This window comes from Rissa tridactyla, chromosome 20 (genome assembly GCF_028500815.1).
Source record: "Rissa tridactyla isolate bRisTri1 chromosome 20, bRisTri1.patW.cur.20221130, whole genome shotgun sequence".
In the NCBI taxonomy this organism is placed as follows: domain Eukaryota; kingdom Metazoa; phylum Chordata; class Aves; order Charadriiformes; family Laridae; genus Rissa; species Rissa tridactyla.
In genome coordinates this window covers 5,561,986-5,580,883 of record NC_071485.1, presented here as the reverse complement: position 1 = coordinate 5,580,883, position 18,898 = coordinate 5,561,986, and the positions used below count along the sequence as shown (strand labels likewise).

The 18,898-nt window shown below is 55.7% G+C and overlaps 3 protein-coding genes across 8 annotated transcripts in view; 1 reads left to right on the top strand and 2 right to left on the bottom strand.

The window, feature by feature from the left end:
* Positions 1-576: 576 nt before the first annotated feature.
* On the bottom strand, positions 577-3,614 carry NPM2 (nucleophosmin/nucleoplasmin 2). Of its 5 annotated transcripts, none has more exons than XM_054225093.1 (10): positions 3,171-3,614; positions 2,420-2,503; positions 2,227-2,312; positions 1,965-2,084; positions 1,782-1,875; positions 1,577-1,701; positions 1,280-1,308; positions 1,113-1,152; positions 787-857; positions 577-631 (listed from the first exon to the last, which is right to left on the bottom strand). In XM_054225093.1, exons 1-9 carry the CDS (start codon positions 3,331-3,333, stop codon positions 813-815), a joined length of 786 nt encoding a protein of 261 aa, XP_054081068.1. In that variant the 5' UTR covers positions 3,334-3,614; the 3' UTR covers positions 577-631; positions 787-812. The 5 variants fall into 5 exon arrangements, with proteins under 5 accessions (XP_054081068.1, XP_054081069.1, XP_054081070.1 ...); XM_054225094.1 differs by having other exon boundaries at positions 1,113-1,149; XM_054225095.1 differs by having other exon boundaries at positions 3,191-3,614.
* Positions 3,615-4,284: 670 nt separating this feature from the next.
* On the top strand, positions 4,285-6,664 carry PBDC1 (polysaccharide biosynthesis domain containing 1). The gene is made up of 6 exons (XM_054224855.1): positions 4,285-4,368; positions 4,488-4,553; positions 5,421-5,480; positions 5,572-5,712; positions 5,809-5,920; positions 6,037-6,664. The coding sequence occupies exons 1-6, from the start codon at positions 4,339-4,341 to the stop codon at positions 6,147-6,149; spliced, it is 522 nt and encodes a 173-aa protein (XP_054080830.1). The 5' UTR covers positions 4,285-4,338; the 3' UTR covers positions 6,150-6,664.
* A 721-nt stretch (positions 6,665-7,385) lies between these two features.
* XPO7 (exportin 7) overlaps positions 7,386-18,898 on the bottom strand; it is a 50,102-nt gene continuing 38,589 nt past the window's right edge. For both annotated transcript variants that reach the window (XM_054224853.1, XM_054224854.1), the window contains exons 16-28: positions 18,671-18,751; positions 18,081-18,144; positions 16,294-16,402; positions 15,765-15,871; positions 15,202-15,290; positions 14,363-14,470; positions 13,189-13,271; positions 12,414-12,628; positions 11,138-11,276; positions 10,646-10,806; positions 8,925-9,023; positions 8,469-8,596; positions 7,386-8,143 (exon numbers count right to left, since the gene is read on the bottom strand). In XM_054224853.1, the coding sequence (XP_054080828.1) occupies positions 8,050-8,143; positions 8,469-8,596; positions 8,925-9,023; positions 10,646-10,806; positions 11,138-11,276; positions 12,414-12,628; positions 13,189-13,271; positions 14,363-14,470; positions 15,202-15,290; positions 15,765-15,871; positions 16,294-16,402; positions 18,081-18,144; positions 18,671-18,751 (1,477 nt within the window). In that variant the 3' untranslated portion in view covers positions 7,386-8,049. The remainder of the gene's footprint in view (positions 8,144-8,468; positions 8,597-8,924; positions 9,024-10,645; positions 10,807-11,137; positions 11,277-12,413; positions 12,629-13,188; positions 13,272-14,362; positions 14,471-15,201; positions 15,291-15,764; positions 15,872-16,293; positions 16,403-18,080; positions 18,145-18,670; positions 18,752-18,898) is intronic.

Here is an 18,898-nt window from a genome sequence, read left to right as displayed (position 1 = left end):
ATCCTTCCATCCCCCATGGGGACCAACCTGGTGCCAGGTCGTGTCCCCCCCCCCCCCCAGCCCCACCTCCCCAAAGCCTGGCATCCCCCAGGGGCTCAGCCCTCCCGCCCCACACCTGGAGCAGACTAAAGCCTGTCTTTGTGGGGGGGCTCGGCTCCCCTCTCGGAGCCAATCTGAGACACAGCAGCGTGTCGTCGTCCCCCCCCCCCCGAACCCCCTCCCCACACGCTCCCGAGGGGCGCCGGACCCTCCACAAATACCTGCTGCCCCCAGACCAAGGGCAGGTCAATGGGTTATAATCATCTCCCCGCTGCTCCCTAATCCCCCTTTGTCTCCTATTCACAAGGGACGGGGACGGCGGGTGAGGGGGGGGGGGTGGCTGCCCCCCGGCCCCCCCAGCCCCAAAGGGAAGGATGCTGCCAAGGCAGGCAGCCCCCCAGAGCCGGAGTAGGGGGCACGGGGCTCCTGGCAGGCCTTGGGGGAGGCAGGAGCATTCCTGGCCAGGATGGTCCCACAGCTTACCCCCCCGCGCCCCCCGCCTCCGTCCCCAGCACGGAGAGCCAGGAGTGCAAAATAGCCTTTATTGGGGAAGGACAAGACCAAAGCGGCAGCTTTCCAGGCTTTTCCGCACCTGGAAAGGAAGGAGAAATGGTCTTACATCCCGGTAGCCTGGGCCGGGGATAACTTTGGGGGCAGGTCCTCCCCAGCCCCACTCAGCTACGAGGTGGGGGGGGGCACACATAGACACACACCCCCCCCCCAGCCCCATAGGGACCCCGTCCGCACCTGGCCAGGCTCTGCCACAGCTCCTGCTACTTCTTTGCTGCTGCCTTCTTGCCCCAGTCGGCTCCTCGCCCCTGCGGGGACAGGGACGGGGCTGAGCACGGGGACGCCCCCCACCCCCAGCCGGTGACCCCTCCCCAACCTGGGCACAGCCATCCAGGAGAGCCGGACCCTGCGTTTCTATCCCATTTTTGGGGGTTCAGCAGCCGCGTGGCATCACACATCAGCCCCTTCCCCTCCCCAGGAGCTCCCAGTCCCGGTCAACGGGCGTTAAACCGCGGTGATGGGGTAAGCGGGAGATGCAGGAGGACACCCCGGCCGGCTCCTACCTTGCTGAGAAGGGGATCCTCGGGGGAGACATTATTCCTGCTTGGGAGAGAAGGGGAGGGCTGGGATTAGGGGTGGGGGGGGGTCCCAGCAGCGTAGGGGATTTCCCCCCACCCCCAGCCAGCTCCGTGGCGGGGCTGGTGGATGCGTTTCCCTTCATCATACTCACAGCTCATCCTCCTTCTCCAGCCTCCTCTTCTGGGGGAAAGAGAGGAAAACGTAGGTGGCGGGACCGGGAACGCACAGGCAGGACGGGGACTGGCTACGGAGCCTCTGACTCTTCCTCCCCGAGGGATGAGGATCACGGCTCACCCCCGTTACAGAGGGGTTTGGGGCTGGGGGTCGGTGGGAGCAGCCCATCCCCGGCATCAGGGCACGGTGGAGCTCCCAGCGGAGCATCCCTGGCCCCTCCCCGTGGCACTGGGACCCCTCCGCACCCCCAGCCGAAGTTGGGTGGGGGGCTCACCTTGGTGGCACTGCCCTTCCTGGCAGCTTGGCCCGTGGGGGATTCCTCTGCTGGCTCCTCTTCCTCGGCATCCTCCTCTTCTTCTTCCTCCTCCTCCTCCTCCTCCCAGGACAGGTCGGGTATCACTGCGGGAGAGGCCGGCTGAGCCCCTGGCTCCCCCGGGCGAGGTGGGGGGGTCACAGGGTGGTGGTACCCCAGTACTTACTGGTGAGGAACTGCCCGCTGATGTAGACGGGTCCGGAGCCGGCTCTCAAGCGGAAGGTGACGGGAGGTGTCAGCTCCACTCCCACCAGGGTGGCCTGGAAGAGGGGGAGGGTGGCAGCCCCCAGCAGTGGCAGTAGCCCCCTCCCCGGGGCATCCCCCCCTTCCCCGTGCCCCGGGCACTCACCGTGGGCAGCACAGAGGGCTTCAGCGTGGCCAGGGGCACCGGGGCGTGAGCATCCCCCTCCTCGACAGGCACCATCTCCACCACGTGGAACTCATCCCGCGCCGCCTCCCCCAGGGAGACCTTTGGGATGGGGCAGGGAGGGGGGGGGAGGCAAGAAAAACACACACACACACAACATGACACCCATAGCACCTGGGCACCCCTTGCCTGAGACCCCCCCATGGGTTTTGGTGGGGGGGAGCAGGGGAGAGGGACCACCTACCGTCCACAGGGCCAGCTGCTGCTGGCACGGCCATTCCTCCAGCGTCTGGAAAGTGTGGAAGTCCTGCTGGCTGCTCAGCTCGCACCCTGCGGGGTTGGGGGGGGGGTTCAGAGAGGGGCTGCCATGGTGAGGGGTGGAGGGGAGTGGGGGGGGAGACGACGGGGGATGCTGCTGGGGGGAAGCCGGCACTTACCCCACATGAGGGACATGGGCTTCTCGGATTTGCCGTCGATGTCAGCGCTGCCCGTAAGGGACATGGCTGCGGGATCCTCTCGGCCTGGGGGAGCACACGGCTCGGTGAGGATCCCACCCCCCCTCAGGCTTTGGGACTCCCCCCAGCCCCACACCAGCTGCAGCCAGAGGTTAGGACAGGTCACCCCTTGTGTGTCCCCCCCCCCCCCCCCCCAACCTTGTCCCCAGAAGGGACGCAGCCAGCTGCTAATGCCACACTAGGAAACTCACCCCCAGCCAATTTAATTTAATTACTCTCAATTTAATTAGTGAGAAGCCTCCAAACCTTCCCCCCCGCAACCTGGGTTCTTATAGAGGCAGAGGGGCCCCCACCCAATCACCCACCCACCTAATCAGTCAGGGGCTGTTAATTTTAATTAAGCCCCTCAGGTGTGTGTAACATCCCCCCCCCCCCAAGCCCCAAGCCCTGCCCCACATCACGGCAGAGGAGCCCCCCCCGCATCCCACCCCGGGAGGGGGGGTGTCACAGCGCGGGGACCCGCCACCCCAAAAGCTGCAGCAGGGGAAGGTCAGCCCCGCGCCCCGAGTGTCCCCAGTGAGGGGACCGGGGGGCACCCAGCCCCTGGTACCGCTGCCCCCCCGCCAGCACCCGGCACCCGTGACGAGGGGCTCAGGCAGAGCAGGCACCCAGCCGGGGTCCTGTCGGGTGCCACCTGCCCTGCCATGGGCCACCATGCCCTGCCATGGGCCACCTTGGTCTGCCATGTGCCACCTTGGTCTGCCATGGGCCACCATGCCCTGCCACAGGTCACCGTGTCCTGCCACATGCCATGTTGGTCTGCCACAGGCCACCTTGCCCTGCCACAGGTCACCATGCCCTGCCGTGTGCCACCTTGCCCTGCCACAGGTCACCATGCCCTGCTGCGTGCCATCTGGTAATGTCACAGGTCACTGTGACCTGTCATGTGCCACCTTGCCTTGCCATGGGCCACCATGCCCTCCTGTGTGCCACCATGCCCTGCCATGGGCCACCGTGCCCTGCCACAGGTCCCCATGCCCTCCTGTGTGCCACCACGCCCTGCCACAGGTCACCGTGCCCTGCCATGGGCCACCTTGGAGTCTGCCATGGGCCACCTTGCCTTGCCATGTCCCACGTCCCTGTCCCGGCATGTCCCATCCTGCCGCATCCTCATTCCCTTGTGTCCCGTCCCCCCATGTCCCTGTGTCCCCCTCCCCTTGTGCCCCATCCCCTCGTGTCACATACCCCTGTGTCCCGTGTCCCCCTCCCCTCGTGTCCCGTCACCCCATGTCCCCCTCCCCATGTCCCCTTCCCCTCATATCCCCTTCTACGTGTGTCCCATCCCCCCATGTCCTCGTGTCCCCCCTCCCCTCACGTCCCACCCCGTGTCCTGCTCCCCCATGTCCCTGTGTCCCGTCCCCTGCGTCCCCCTCCCCTCATATCCCCTTCACCTCGTACCCCCACCCTCTCGCGTCCTGTCCCCCATGTCCCCGTGTCCCCCCCATCGTGTCCCGTCCCCACGTGTCCCGTTCCCCCATGTCCCCCGCCGTGTCCCCTCGTCTCCCGTCCCCCCATGTTGCCGTGTCCCTGTGTCCCCCCCCTCGTGTCCCGTCTCCCCATGTCCCCATACCCCCCGTGTCCCCTTCCCCTCGTGTCCCGTCCCCCCATGTCCCCATGTCCCCATACCCCCGTGTCCCCCCATGTCCCCGTGTCCCCCTCCCCTCGTGTCCCGTCCCCCCATGTCCCCATGTCCCCATACCCCCCGTGTCCCCCCATGTCCCCGTGTCCCCCTCCCCTCGTGTCCCATCCCCACGTGTCCCGTTCCCCCACGTCCCCGCCGTGTCCCGCCGTGTGCGCAGGCGCGGACGGACGGGGCGGGCCCGCTCCCGGCGGCGCTGGCGATGGCGATGACGATGGCGGCGGCTGGCCTGGTGGGGCCGGGGGGGACGGTGGCGGGGCCGGGGGGCGTCGGGGGCGCGGGGCCGGGGCCGGGGCCGGGGTCGGGGTCGGGGTCCCACCGCCGCCCCCTCAGCAGCTTCTCCCCGCGCAGGGACCCGGCGAGGCTGCCGCGGCCGCTCACGCGCTGTCGCTGCCGGCCGAGGCCTTCGGTAACGATGTGAGTGCGGGGAGGGGGGGACGCGGCCCGGGGCGGCCCTGGAGCGGGGGGGTCCCCAGTCCCGGGGGGTTGTCCCAGCACTGAGGGGGTCCCAGACCTGGGGAGAGGGGTCCCAGCCTTGGGGGTCCCAGCCTCCGAAGTGGGGTGTCCCTGCCCCTGGAGGGGTCCCAGCCCGTGTGGTCCCTGTCCCGGGGAGGGGGGTCCCAGCCTTGTGTGTGGGGGTCCCTGTCCTGGGGGTGGATGTCCCAGCATTGGGGGGGTCCCAGTCTTGGGGGGGGGGGGGATCCCAGCCTTGGGGGAGCCCCAGCCCAGGAGGGTCTCAGTCCTGGGGGGGGGCTCCCAGCCCTAAGGGCAAAGGATGTCCCTGTCCTGGGAGGGGAGGGGAGAATCGCAGGACTGGGGGGGGGGTCCCAGTCCTGGGGGCGATCTGAGTCCTGGGGGGTCCCAGCCTGTGGGAGGGGTGTCACAGCCTAAGAGGGTCCCAGTCCTGCGGGGGGGGGGAACGCCAGTCCTGGGGGGGAACCCCATCCTGGGAATATCCCAGTCCTGGGAGGGGAGAGGGGGGGTCCCAGCCCATGGGTGTTTTCTACATTGTGGGGGGGGGGGGGTCTGGACCCCTGGAGAGGGTTCCCAGTCCTGGGGAGTCCCCAGCACCGGGGGGCGGGTCCCTCGCAGATGGGGTGCTTTGGGCTTCGCAGGTCCATACCATCACCCATGACCCCCCCCCCCCCCCCCCCACCACGGCTGTGCCAGGCATCTGTCTGGCCACAGACACCCCCCCCCCCCGCCATTCCCCTTGTGTCCTCCCCCTCAAGGGGAGGCGAGGACCCCCCCGGCGATGCCTGACCCCCGCTCCTGTCCCCGCAGCCCCGCGTGGAGCTGGCCTGGGCCATGAAGGCTCACCAGCACGCCCAGGTCTACTTCAACGTGAGTCCGGGGGGGGTGTCACGGCGGTGGTGGGGGCTCGTGGCGGCGGGGGGGGGGGGGTTACGGTTAATTCTTCAGTTTTCCCCTGCAGCTCATCTCCTCCGTCGACCCCAAGTTTTTAAACCTCACCAAAGTCGACGACCAGATCTACGGCGAGTTCAGGAAAACCTTCAAGGATCTTAAAATCGACGTGCTCGACCCAGAAGAGCTCAAATCGGAGCCCGCCAAGGAGGTAGGTGGAGAGAAAGGAGAATTTCCCGCTCTGCGCTCCCCCCCGCCGGCTTTCTCCCCAAACTCCAGGGACGCGGATGCTTTTTTTCCTCCCCAGAAGTGGCGGCCGTTCTGCCTGCGGTTCGAGGGGGTGGTGGAGGATTTCAACTACGGCACCCTGCTCCGCCTGGACTGCCGCCAGGGCTACACCGAGGAGAACACCATCTTCGGTGGGTTTTGGGGAGGCGTGGGCAGGCTGGACCTGGCCCCGGCCCCCGCCCCTTTGGAAAAGGGAAAGCTGAAGCCACGGATCTGCTTTTTAAAGTTTTTTTTCCTCTCTTTTTAGCTACTAGAATCCAGTTTTTCGCCATCGAAATCGCTCGGAACAGGGAGGGCTGTAACAGCGTGGTCTACGGCAGCGCCAGGGAGCCGGCGGTTGAGGACACGGCGTCGGGGTGAGGATGGGCCGAAAACCCCCTCCATCTCCTCCACCTCTGCCCCCCATTTACAGACTGTAAATAAATATTTTTAAAAAATAATAATAACAGTTCCTTGTGCAGCAGGTGTTGAAAGGGCTGTTCCCTAGAACAGACCCAAAATGTTGAAGAGTGTCGCCGAATCCGCTTTGATTTTGGCTAAAGCTTTGCCTGTCCCTTGTGCCAGAGTCGCATCTACCCACACAAATGAAATATGTTTTTTTTTAACCCCTTTTTATTTGGAAAACTCACCCCCCCGCCCCCCGCGGTGCAGGCGATGGCCAGGCAGACACGGCTCAGTAGAAACCATTGAAGTTTTATTTGCAGTCACAATGCTTACACTGTATGCAGCAAACACCCTTACAAGTCAACCAGCAATCTGCTCACGCGAGGAAAAAACAAAACAAAACAAAAAAAAAAGGACCCAACACACAATCGCCAGAGGAAAGAAAAACCGAAAAAAAAAATAAGAAAAAAAAAAAGAGAAAAAAATAAAAATTTAAGAATAAGGTGGTGTCCGGGAAGAGAAACTGAAGCCCTAAGGACCGAGTGTCTGTGGGTAGAGCTGAGCCAGGGGATGCACACGACTAGCAGCAACAATAGTGGAAAAAATACAAGGCAAACAGGTTCCCTCCCCCATCAGCTTTCCTCTGGAAGTCAATTTATATCCCAAACATTTCTTACGGTGACTTCGAGAAACCAAAAAAAGAAAATAATAATAACCCAACGGAATCATTTTAAAGGGGGTGGGGGGTGTTAAATACTTCATGCTAGGCAAACCTTGTTATTAAGAACCCTCGGAGGCTGCCGGCTCGCTGCTGCCAGCTCCCGAGAGCGCCGCAAGCTCGCCCGCAGCCCCGCGTCACCCGCTCTGCTGAGATGGGGGGGGAGAATAAAATAAAAGGAGGAGGCAGAGTGAGGAGGGGGGCGAGGGCCCTGCGAGAAGCGGGTTGACGAGGGGACAGAGGGGACAGAGGCTACTGCTACACCTGGGGGGGCGGGGGGGGGCACAGGAGAGACACCCACGAGCAAGCACGAATGAAAGATCACGCGGCATGGCTTAGAGTTCCTAATAACAAGGGCAAAGACGGTAAGAGGAAGTTGTGATTTTCAAGGGGCTTAATAAGAAAAAATATACATTTGGAATTTTACAATGCCTTTTTTTTTTTTTTTTGTGTTGTCGTCGCAGAATTTTTTTTCTTTTTTTTTTTTTCCCCCCTTTTTCCTTTTTTTTTTTCTTTTTTCTTTTTTTTTTTTTTTTTTTTTTTGCTTCTCTCTACGTTTGTCACTAAATATATCTCTGCGCTTTCACACACCCACCCCCTTGCCCAGTAAAGCTTCAGGCCTGCAGGACACGCTTTCCTCACTCGCATACACAACCCTCACGCCAGCACCGGTGCACCAGGACTCTGTAAAAATTTCAATCACACTTTTTTCTTTTTTTTTTTTTTTTGTGTGTGGTTTTTTTTTTGTCCTTTTTTTCTTTTTTTTTTTTTTTTTTTTTTTTTTTTTTTTTTTAAACTGAAGTCAATATAAACCTTGTTCAAAATGTTATGAAAAAATGTACATGTTTATACAAGGCAGGCTGCAGCAGAGCACTGGCGTTCCACGCAGACATTCGGGTAGGGAGACGCTGGATTCTTGCACCTGGTTTTTGCCCTTCCACCCCCTCCCACGGAAACAGAAGTGCCCCGGTGAGCTCAACAACCCCCTCCTCTTCCCTCCTCCCTCGGGACGTGGAGTACGGCCCAAAGCGAGCGCCGCAATCCAGCCCTGGGGAAAAGCAGGGATTAGAAACGCCCTCTTTTCTTTCCATCGGAAACGGTAACCCCTCTGGGCCAGGCCAAAGAGATGCTGCTCTGTACAGGCGGAGTTGGGAGACGTCAGCTCATCATGTCGTTGCTGTTCACACCGTAGGTGGAGTTCTTCATGGAGTCGTTCACCTCTCGCCTGAACGCCGACAGGTTTTGCGTAAACCTAAAGGAAAAGGCAGAGCGGCGCGTTAGAGCAGGGAGGGGGTTGCCCCCTTCCTCCTGCGTTTCGCTCTCCGTGAGGCTGCCACGAGGACCATGGACTCTCCAGGCTGTGCTTCGGCATCAAGCTGCGGGCTCAGCACAGGCTCCAAACGCCTCACGATGGGCTCCAAACGCCCCGGGACGGGCTCCAGAAGCCTCACGATGGGCTCTGAACGCCCTGGGATGGGCTCCGAACGCCCCGGGTTGGGCTCCAAAAGCCTCACGATGGGCTCCGAACACCCCGGGACGGGCTCAGCCCCACAAAGGGATCTCCGACCCACACTGACCTGTCCCTGTTCTTGGTTAGGAGGTTGCGTTCGATGCCTTCCATGAGGTTCTCAAAGCAGAGGTGCATTGCCTGCTGTTTCTCCGGAGGCTGGCTGTTCACTATACTGTTCCTCAAGTCAGAGAAATACTGGGGGAGACAAGAGAAGGAGGGGTTCATTTTCAGAGGAACAGCTACCTTGGCTTTGGGACAGGGCACGCAGAAGATGAAAAGGGAGAAAGAGCATTACAGCTCTTCAGGTGACTTCTAGTGCCCTTATGAATGAAGAGTTAACAGGATTCCTTAGTGCCAAGGCTGCCGCAGGGAGGGGCTGGACACCCCTCGACACACAATCTCTCCAGTCCCGGTTTCCCAACCACCTGCCCTGACACCATTCTGCTCCCTTCAGCCCGAAGGCTCCAGCGTCATTCAAGCCCAGACGGCTCCTCCAGCTGCGATGGGGAGGTGGGACATTTACCTTTTCGTTGAGCAGTATCAAGCCAAGCAGAGGCCGAGACATTGACCACTGGTTCCTGCAGTCCTCAAAGATGATGATGTTCAGCACTGTTGACAGCATCTGGAAGAGGGAGACGAGGTTTAAAACCAGCCCTTCCATCCCAGCTCTCTCCTCACCACCGCACCGTGCAGGCTCAGGAGCAACCATTCTCCTTCCATGCTTCCAGTGGTGGAGCCGCAGAGCTCTGAGCACCACAGGACCAGAGGAGGACCTGGAGCCCCCATGAACTGGTGGAGAACCTCACTGAAGGCACATGGAGGAGGTGCTGAAAGTGTTAGGGTATTTATTCCTGACACATTCCATCCAGCCCCAAGGCAGCCAGCGGAAGATTGTCTCATCTTCACTTAAGGTAATAACAAGTGCTTAAACGCAGAGAACACATGCTCTGGTGTCCTGGGGAGCTTCCTCTGGGCCACATTCCCTTCCACAGCCTCCCCAGGCTAAAGCCAGTATCTAACCTAGCTCGTCTGGAAGATGCAGTTTCTCTTTTTAATCCTCGGAAAACACAGCTTCTAGCCCCCCCCAAAAGCCTGCTTTTCTTTGCATTTGATCTACCAGCAAGGGTGGAACAATACTCCCCGCTTTCACGTGGGAGTCATGCTGACACTTTGACAAGTGCCAGCGAGCGAGGTTGGATAACGCCATCAGAGAAATGCACCGAGCGCTGCTGTTCAAAGCAGCACGGCCAAGCGAGAGGCGTATAAAAGCGTTTTGCGATAAGGCATGGACATCCAGATCCCAACGCAGGGCCCTCTGGAGCACCAAAACCTCTGCGAGCAGAGTCATCTGTCATTAAGTGACACAGAGGCACCTAAACTATACGGTGTGGGTCGGTATATGCTGAGCTAAGCCTGATCTAAGCAAGGAAAATGTCTCAGCTCGCTATTAATCCTCTGCCATCGCACATGCTCCTGACCCGGAGAGAAAATAAATCCCAGCAAGCTCCGTGTCTATCGGAGGTGTTGGGGCTGGAGGCAGAAGACAGATGGCAGATGCGCTACCAGCGTGTAAAACTCGATTATCAAATTCGCGCTGCAGAGGCCGTTCAGAAGGCAGGCGTGAAGGCTGCCAAGGCAGCACGTGCTCCAACAGGCTGCGAACCCAACTTCCACGCGGTCCCAACACAAACGCCACAGCAGAGATTGTTCCCGCATCCCAAAGTCTACGCAGAGCCTTGTTACGCCTGGGGACCCCATGGTGCCGGCTCTGCTGCGAGCGCACATGTACCACTGAATTGTTCCAGGGATTTAAACAAACCCTGATTTTATTTTTTTTATAGCAGCAGAGGAGCGCGCGCTCTCTGGCTGAAGGTATGTTTCTTGGCTTCATTTCTATGAACTGCCAGCACCGCCCATAACTGTATTTCTCTTGAAAAAAAAAAAAATAACCCAAAAAAGCTAATTTTTGGCTACTTCCTTTCATATCTGAAATGCAAACCCAGTGTTCCTTGCACAGGGAGAATCAGAGCCCTGAAGCACGGCTTTGAATCAGACCTACCGTATGACGAATGCGTAGGAGAGATGCAACACTAGCAAAAAATCCTTTTTTACTCTGGAAAAGCCCGAGGCTCTAGAGCAGGGAGCACGCAGCCTCCAGATTACATCATGCTAAGAAAATTCAGGACTTATCGGGGAGTTTCCCCGTGCCATGCCACAACAAGGCCCTCCGCCTTCCGTCTTTACCTGCTGAATCATCTCCGGGTGCTGCTGCATAATGTGCAGGAACCGGTCGCTCTCCTGGGTCAGAGGTGTGGTCCTCTTCTTGGTGCTGCGAGACAGTTGCTTGAAGAGATAGGTGACAATGTGGTCCAAACAGGAGCAGCAGCCTGTGCAAACCATGGTGTCTGCAGGATAAAAAGGGGGAGACGTTGGGGCACTGCCAGCATTTTCCTTGCTCAGACGCACCTGGGCAGGCTCCCAGGGAAACACCATCATTTATCTTGGGTCCTTTTAGGGACTTTGTAAGCAAGAACCACCTAAACAGGTCAGCAACTCCCTCACTGACATATTCACTATCTCTAATGTTCCAGCTTTAACAGAGGTGAAACTCCTCCACCCATTCACATGGTATATCTTATCTGTTAGCCTGAAATACTACCTATTTTAAGCAACCAAAATCTTTCCCCACTTCCACATGAAAGCCCTAAGAGCACAACAGAGAACAGGAGTAGTTACCTAGTGCAGTGAGGCCTTCTGAAATGGAAGAGAGAATATACATGATTACATGAGGCTCCAGACTGGCTATAAAATTCATGTGGTCCTGGGTAAGAACTTCCAGCAAGGAATAGTAGGACTGGCTGAGCTTGGGATAATCCTGCAGAGAAAAGAAGAGAGGAAGACTTTTAAGGCCTCGTAGCTAGCCTGTAACCAGCAGTTATGGCTTTCTGCTCGACCCAACCCATTCATTAATCACCTGAAAAGTGCTTACTGAATCTCCTGGAAAGAGAACAAACCAACCCCTCTCACAGCGTAACTTCATGGGCCAATATATTTTCCACCCTTCTCCCCCACCAAAAGCCTTCCAAACAGGCTCCGGCAACAACAGCTGTTGTATCAAAACATCTTTCCCCGCTGCTTCCCTCTTTTCTGAAGGGGGGAGCGTTAGCTGAATAATGCCTGGAGATGCAGAGATAGCACTGGCTCTCCAGGTGTCCGTGCAGAGTGCCAGATCACATAAAAATCTACATGCGCAGCGTTGGGCTCAGCAGCCCACACTGCAGTCAGCGCCACAGACCCCTCCGCAGCCCCCCAGGCCTGGAGGGGGGGGACTTGCTGGGCATCCTGTAAAGTGTCCCCACCTCCAGAGTTGCATTTGAGCTGCACGTCTCAAAAGCAGGGGTCTGGCCACAGGTATATTAAATCAAGAACGTGCTGAATGCCGCCACAGTTCCTTCAGGTCCTGCTATGGTAATAAGACAGAGAAGGTTTGGAGGAATATCTGCTGCCCTCTCTCCTCGATATTTTGACAAGCAGGACTGTGCTGAAAGGGTCCCAAAGCTCTGCCGCATAATGGGTTTCTGTATACGAGGTCTGCATAGGAGCAAGACTCTGTAGGTGGATGTCTTCAGTAAGCAGGTTGCACTGTAATTGCTGATGCATCGAGATCTCTGCCCACAGGCAACACAGGGAAGAACAATCCTTCACTCGCAGGAAGTGTTTTTCAGAGAGAGGAGGAATTATTTTGGTAATTGCCCTGCTGAGACCGGGAGAGCTGAGCAGAGGGGCTGCCCAGCAGGCCCTTGGGTGGGGGGGTTACAGCCTTCACGCAGGACCTGCCGCTGCACATTCCAGCAGCTGTAATTTCCTGCTGGCCTGTGCCTATAGCTGGGGTTGCAGGAAGTGGCACAAGTTCATTTGTCTCTGTGATTAAAGTATTCCCTTACTGTATAATCTTCCAACCCTGCCTTCCCTAGCCATGTGTTTACGCTGCTAATCACAGGTGTCGGCTTACCAGAAGGTCACTGTGAGGGATGGAAAGCAGAAGCTTGATAAAAGTTTGCAAGGCATTGTCCAGTGCATCATCCCCGTAGAGACGGAAGACCCCAAAGTTGACGTAGCTCCCGCTCAGTGCGGCCTTCAGCATAGAGAAGCAGATGGAAATCCCCTTGAGCTTCAAGGCATAGACTTGATCCTTTGGGACCTCCCCAAGCGTTAGGATACGATTTCCTGAGTGAGCACAGAAGCGGACTCAGTATTTCAGCATCTACATCCAAACCCTTTTCTCTCCCAGAGCGCAGGAAAAATGTAAGTAGAGCCATAAGGAGTGACTGAAGTCAGCCACGAGCACCAATGACTTATTCCCCAGCTGAAGGTTAAGGAAACCGTTACAAGTTAAAAGTGTGGCTCTACTAGGAAGTCCGGGAGAACACAATTGCATGTAATTTCGCAGTGGAAACAGGACAGCATAAGGACAGGATTGCTCTCCAGGCTGGCCCGCGTCACCTTGCGCACTCACAAGGGGCTCAGCTGGGTTCCTGCTCCTCACTATCATTTCCTTCCTCATTCGCAAGGCAAACACTCTGTCCCTTCTGCTTGCCTGCCTACCCAGCACTTCAAGCAGTAGCATCTTCCTGTATCTAAGCATGCATTCGGCAAGCGATTTGGCACCGCTTCCCAGCCTGGGCTCGCTCTCCCAGCTGGCAAGTGCCCCAGCCCTCACTCCCCAAGCAAGCGGGGGAGTCAAGGACAGAGGGAGGCTGCCCGGATCCCACCTGCTGGATACTCACCATACGTAGTTATCATTTTACTCGTTTCTCGGAAGAGCAGGATGCCATTCGGTGAGGACACATCAAACTGCAGCCGTTGGGATCTAGCAGAAAGAAAGGGAATAAATTGGAGCTCAAACATACCTGGGAATAAAAACAAAGCTAACGCTCCAGCGCCTCTTGGCGCTGCTGCCTCCCAGGGCTGCTCCCCAGAGTTCAACAAAATGCCCTGGTGTGGTAGAAAATACCGCTGTTCATCAGCAAAGCCAGACAGGACACAGCCACTTAGGGCCAGACGAGCTCTGCCGTCAGAGAAGAAAGGGCCTATATTCCACAGACGTTAGGACTATTACAAGATCGAGGCTGGAAATCCTGTCTTGGCAATAGTCACCAGGCTACTGTACACAAACACAGAGAACATCTTGGAAGCAGCACTGTAGGGCAGGCTGACTGGCTCCTATTCATAACGCGACCAAGAATTCAGAGCTTGGCATTTCTTCCCCTACAGTGAACAGATCTTACAATTGAAGCGCAGCGAGTTGTCCAGTTCACCTCTGAAATAAATGAGCAGACGTATTCCAGTAAGGATCGTCCTACTGCAAAGATGCCGCTCGGATGTGGCAGTCCGATGGTACGGAGAGCCAGCTCTCAAATGACTGTGCCTCAACCTTGTGTCCCTTCCACTCGGCTGTAACAACGGTCCCTTCCTACAGGGCTGTGTTCAGATGGCTCTAAGCCAGAGCAGCATCTTGGCAACCTTCCACCGCCAGATTAGACAGCTTCTGAATTATCTGAATAGCGTCAGAGGTACCTCTCTGCTGGCAAAAAAGAGCTGATGCTCTAAAGCAAAAGTTGTCATCCGGCTGCCAGATAGAACAACGCTCATTTTAAACCCAGGTTTTAAAAATTAAACATGAGTTGCCCGCCTCCATTTTATAGTGCTGTCCTTGAAAACAGACGCTGAACAAATTCAATGTTTATTGATTGCGTCTCTTGGTCTGACTGAGTCATGACACGACTGATATCTGAGCTGTTAGATTTTTTTCTTCCCTCCTGAAACAATGCCAGGTTCCCCCCTGTCCCCTTGGCAGCCTTTGTAGCATAAATAGACCAAAGTAGATAAAACACAACTGGACACCAACACCCACACAACAGCACAAATCCCTGCCAGCTTTCAGCTGCTGGAGGCTCGTACCTATTATGTACCAACTCGGCCATCAGTTTGAGCACAGGCGTAGTGCAGGCTGGGTCATGGTACCAGAGCTCGATTGCCCGCTGTAGGATTGGCATGTAGGATGGGTAGCTGCAAGGTGAAAGCTAAGGAACTTTGTTGCTTTGCACGAAGGGAAAAGGTCACAACTTCTGCCAAAAAGGTGTATTTTGCGTAGTGCACTCAAACCTCGCAAAGGAGCTTGCTTAACAAGGTTCAACAGTGATGCTGCTCACTGGGGTCTGCTTTATCACAGAAAAAAATAACAATAATAAAAAAATAATCTTAAGTCCATTGAAGGAATTGCATACACGCTGCTTCTACGAGGACAAAGCAGAACTAAAAAGGTTTTGAATGAAAGGGAAGGCAGATAAAGATCCGTCACCGCAACAGACAGCTGACCTTCACCAGCCAAAGAGAAATCTGGAGCCCAGATACGGTGCTCTTCGAGCAGCTATGCTCTCACCGAGAGGACAAAGATACCAACTGCTGCTGGCTTGAGCGAGCAAGAGGGAAGCTTTTGTTGCTGCTGAGACACAAGCATCCCATTAAAGGTCTTTGTGCTTTACAGGTCAAATCTCTTTAGGTCCAATCGGAAAAACCCCAACAGTTTGGCTTTCAGCGGATTTCTAGGTTGATTTGGTTGCAGACAGACCAAGTCAGATCTATTTTAGGGCTCAGAGACAGGACACCGAGTACTATAAAAGTGAAGAGAAACCCCAGTCAGGATTTAGCAGGGAAAACAGGCCATTTGTATGCAGTCAGCCAGAGTCCTCCCCTCTGACAGACGGGATGACTCAAGTTTTAGGGCAACAGAAGGATACATCCACTCAAACAGCATCATGAAGCTGGTCTTGGCATTGAAGGCAAAGGCTATTCCCCTCAAGTCTCTCACCAAGCCAACCAAAGTTCTCTGCGTCGCAAAAGAAAAGTTATGTTAGAACGCCACAGACACACGGATCTCTCCCTCCCTGGCTCCACCAGCCCAGAGCCGCTTCCCTTCCTCCCATCCCAACGGCAATACAGCCTTTCCGTGCTGGCCGCCAATCCCAGGTTAGACAGTTCTTCCTCTGCAGTGACAGCAGCCCTCTGTAATTTGAGCCAGTGTGGTGACGGTACTGGGGTATTTCATTCCCAACAGAAGGAAAACTTCAACTGCGAACTACACCTCGACCCCAAGGGATACGAGGCACACCGCTGCTCCCCATATACCGAAAAAAAAGCACCTATTGCTCCACTATCGACTCATCTCGTTCAGAGGGCAGAATGGCTCTCCCTCTGCAGGAGTTAGCTGTTCCCTCCTGCCTGTCTGAACTGAAAATGTCAAAGCCCTTAAGGGAAAGAGCAGGGAGACCATGAATAAGAGGGAAGGTCCTGCCCAACTTACTTTTGCCTCTTGTTCATTGAAAGTATTTGTGCTGAACATCTGTGCCACAGTCTCAAAGGCAGCTGTGAGGGGAAGCATGAACTGCTCATACTGATCCTCATCTTCCCCTGAAAGAAAAGGGAAAAAAAAAAAGAGAAATCAGGAGGAAATAAACTGCACATCCCTGCAGTACTGCCTGTGCTAGACATTCAGACATTGCTCACCCTCGGAGCCAGAGAGACCACAGGTTTCCAGGCAGGTGATCCATCACTGCCAGTATCTAAATATTAATATGCCAATATCAAAATTTGGCCCCAGCCTTGGTGGTGTGCACCTCTGGACTACCTGTACCCAGCAAGAAGGTATCAAACCCACTCCTGAGCTTCTTTCCCCTCCTTTTTCTTATCCCATTTGGCTTCTCCCACTCCAGCATCCTTTCCTGCAGGAGCTTACAGCTCCCTGAACAGCCCGACCCAGCCTACTGCAGAGCCCAGCATCCACACCACAAAGTCACCGTTTTGCTCTGGTTCCCAGGAAAAGACCCAAGTACCTAAATCCACCATGAGAAGACGCCCAAGTGCAGTGTAGAACGTAGTCCGACATCTCATGTCAGTCAGGTTGGACTGATTGTTAATGCCCAGGAAGGAAAAGTGCTCACTCTGCAAACAGAAGAGAAGACGTGGGTTAAAGATGGGTTAAGAGAGGTTTTGGGCCCCTCACTTCCAAGAAAGACATTGAGATTCTGGAGCAAGTCCAGAGAAGGGCAGTGAAGCTGGTGAGGGGTTTGGAGCACAAGTCTTGTGAGGGGCGGCTGAGGGAGCTGGGGGCGTTCAGCCTGGAGGAGGCTGAGGGGAGACCTTCTCGCTCTCTACAACTCCCTGAAAGGAGGGGACAGCCGGGGGGTTCGGTCTCTTCTCCCAAGGAACAGGTGATAGGACAAAACAGCTTCAAGTTGCACCAGGGGACGTTTAGGATGGATATTAGGAACAATTTTTTCACCAAGAGGGTGATCAAGCATTGGAACAGGCTGCCCAGGGCGGTGGTGGAATCGCCATCCCTGGAGGGATTTGAAAGCCGGGCAGACGTGGTGCTGAGGGACATGGGTCAGTGCTGGTTCAGGCAGTGTTGGGTTGATGGTTGGACTCGATGATCTTAAAGGTCCCTTCCAACCTGGACGATTCTATGATTCTAAAGGGGAATGACAACCTTGAATGGCCTATCAAGGGCTGAGGATTCCTCATTCCCCCGTCTAATTCTCCGCTTGTGCAGGGATGTGCAGCAGCGAGCTGCACGGTTATCATGCAACCGCCTCACATCTGCCAACCATCTTGGAGAACAGGCCACCAGAGGGCAACAGGCACCGCTCCTGCACGCCCCGGAGCAGCCTCCTATCTGCTGGCAAAGATACCAGCTATCATCTTTCATCTTGGAATTCCCCAGGGACCAGAAGAACAAGGAAGTCTTGCTTTGCCTCCAGAGCAGAGAAGCAATCTGCCCCTCTTCCTCATGGGGACCCTTCAGGCATTAAGGCTGCTGAAAACCAGACAGATCCCCAGTTGCTCTGCCCGCATTCTCCGCGGAAACAGTAGCCCCAGATAACGCAGTTTGAATGCAGCTTCTGGGGCAAACACAGGAGGTGGGGACTGCCTGCAGAACAGCCCCCAGCTCAAGGAATACAGCGCCTCGTTCAGCCAGTCAATGCAAACCTTCTGGACGTGGTGCCGGGACTCTTATCGCTACAGCATCACAGCATCAAATGACCACATGCTCTCAAAGGCAAGTCAGAAACCTGATACTTTGCTGCTGGCTTCTAGTTGCCGATTCCAACATTTTTGATTTCAAGTCGGCATCCCAGATGGGCACAGGGAGTACCATACCAGTAGGGACCAAGGAACAGGACGGCTATCCTGTCCACTGCAAGCGATGGCGCGTCTTCCAAATCAGCGCCTTCAGAATGAAAGCTGGGGCACCGAAATGCTGTTGTATTTTGCATTAAATCGCGCAAACAGCGCTCACTGCTGCCCGCCTGCACGCAGTATCGGCTGTCTCCCGCCTTTCACTCTGGAGATGGCTGTCTTTCAGTGTTGAGTAAAGAGACCCCCACATTAATCCTTCGTGGATGAAAGGTCCCCACATAATTACAGCCCCTCAAAATTGAAGGGCAGGCTTTGAACAAAGATGGATCACATTTTCTAGAGGCTCATCTAGTGTCATCCGGGAGACAGGTACACTTCAAAAGTGTGTCCAGGTGTTAAAATTAAGGGATGATCTCAGCTGCACAAAAGGCAGACGGAGCAGTTTGCTGCGAGACGAAAGGCAGAAGGTGAAAGGACTTACCGTGTGATTGTTCAGCATGAACTGTACGGCGCTCAGTTTCACCAGCTTTCTAACACTACTGTATGTAAAGGGGGTGTTAAGGAAGCAGTAGAGTCAGCAGAAAGACTTCTTGCAATGCTTGCAAAGCACTTTCCAGGGCAAAACTGGAAGGGGACTTACGTCTATATTATTCAATATGTTCTAGCTTCTCTTCCAGTTGTTTCGAGAGCAACCAAATTGCAGACATCTCTATTACTATAGAGACCTGCAGTGACTATTTTTATTTACTTTGTCAGGAAGAACAAATAGAAGACCATAAGACAGACTGTGACTGTAAACAAATTAACCATGGAAGGTAAGCTACAAAGGAATTATGATCCAAAATTATCCCCCCCTCCAATAGTATGGCCATCTACTGCAATTCAACAGCTAGATAAGACGTTGGCCAAGCACTCGCACTCTGCTCTTCTCACTACCCCAAAGACGAAGCGGTTCAGCAGGAATCTGTTACAGGCAGAGTGCTCCTGTCCCAGCCGAGCATCTGGGTCACTCTTCCCCCATCCTGAGGTTTAAGTGTCCTGCGTTCCCACCAGCTCTTCTGCAAAGGATATCCAATGGAGAGGTCATTGAGCAGCTGCAGCGTCTTGGAGGTGATAGGCTCGCATCGACCCCAGTACTTCAAGTTGGTGATGCTAGGGAAGAGGACAACAAGGGTGGATCAGAGGGGTTTGCTCGGCTTCCCCTTTGCTGTGCGGCGGATTCTTACAGTTCATAAGTCACCCAACATTATCAGCTCCACCCTCCACCGAAACCACAGACATCACAAGCCACAAAATATT

Bases quoted from the DNA above. Each gene is read 5' to 3' on its own strand.
- NPM2 (XM_054225093.1), bottom strand. From the start codon at position 3,333: ATGGTGACCTGTGGCAGGGCAAGGTGGCACACGGCAGGGCATGGTGAC. The intron at 1,876-1,964 runs GTGAGTGCCCGG...CCCCTCTTCCAG, and splicing joins AGCCCTCTGTGCTGCCCACG to GCCACCCTGGTGGGAGTGGA. The intron at 1,309-1,576 runs GTGAGCCCCCCA...TCTTTCCCCCAG, and splicing joins GGAAGGGCAGTGCCACCAAG to AAGAGGAGGCTGGAGAAGGA.
- PBDC1 (XM_054224855.1), top strand. From the start codon at position 4,339: ATGGCGATGACGATGGCGGCGGCTGGCCTG. The intron at 4,554-5,420 runs GTGAGTGCGGGG...CTGTCCCCGCAG, and splicing joins CCGAGGCCTTCGGTAACGAT to CCCCGCGTGGAGCTGGCCTG. The intron at 5,921-6,036 runs GTGGGTTTTGGG...CTCTCTTTTTAG, and splicing joins CGAGGAGAACACCATCTTCG to CTACTAGAATCCAGTTTTTC.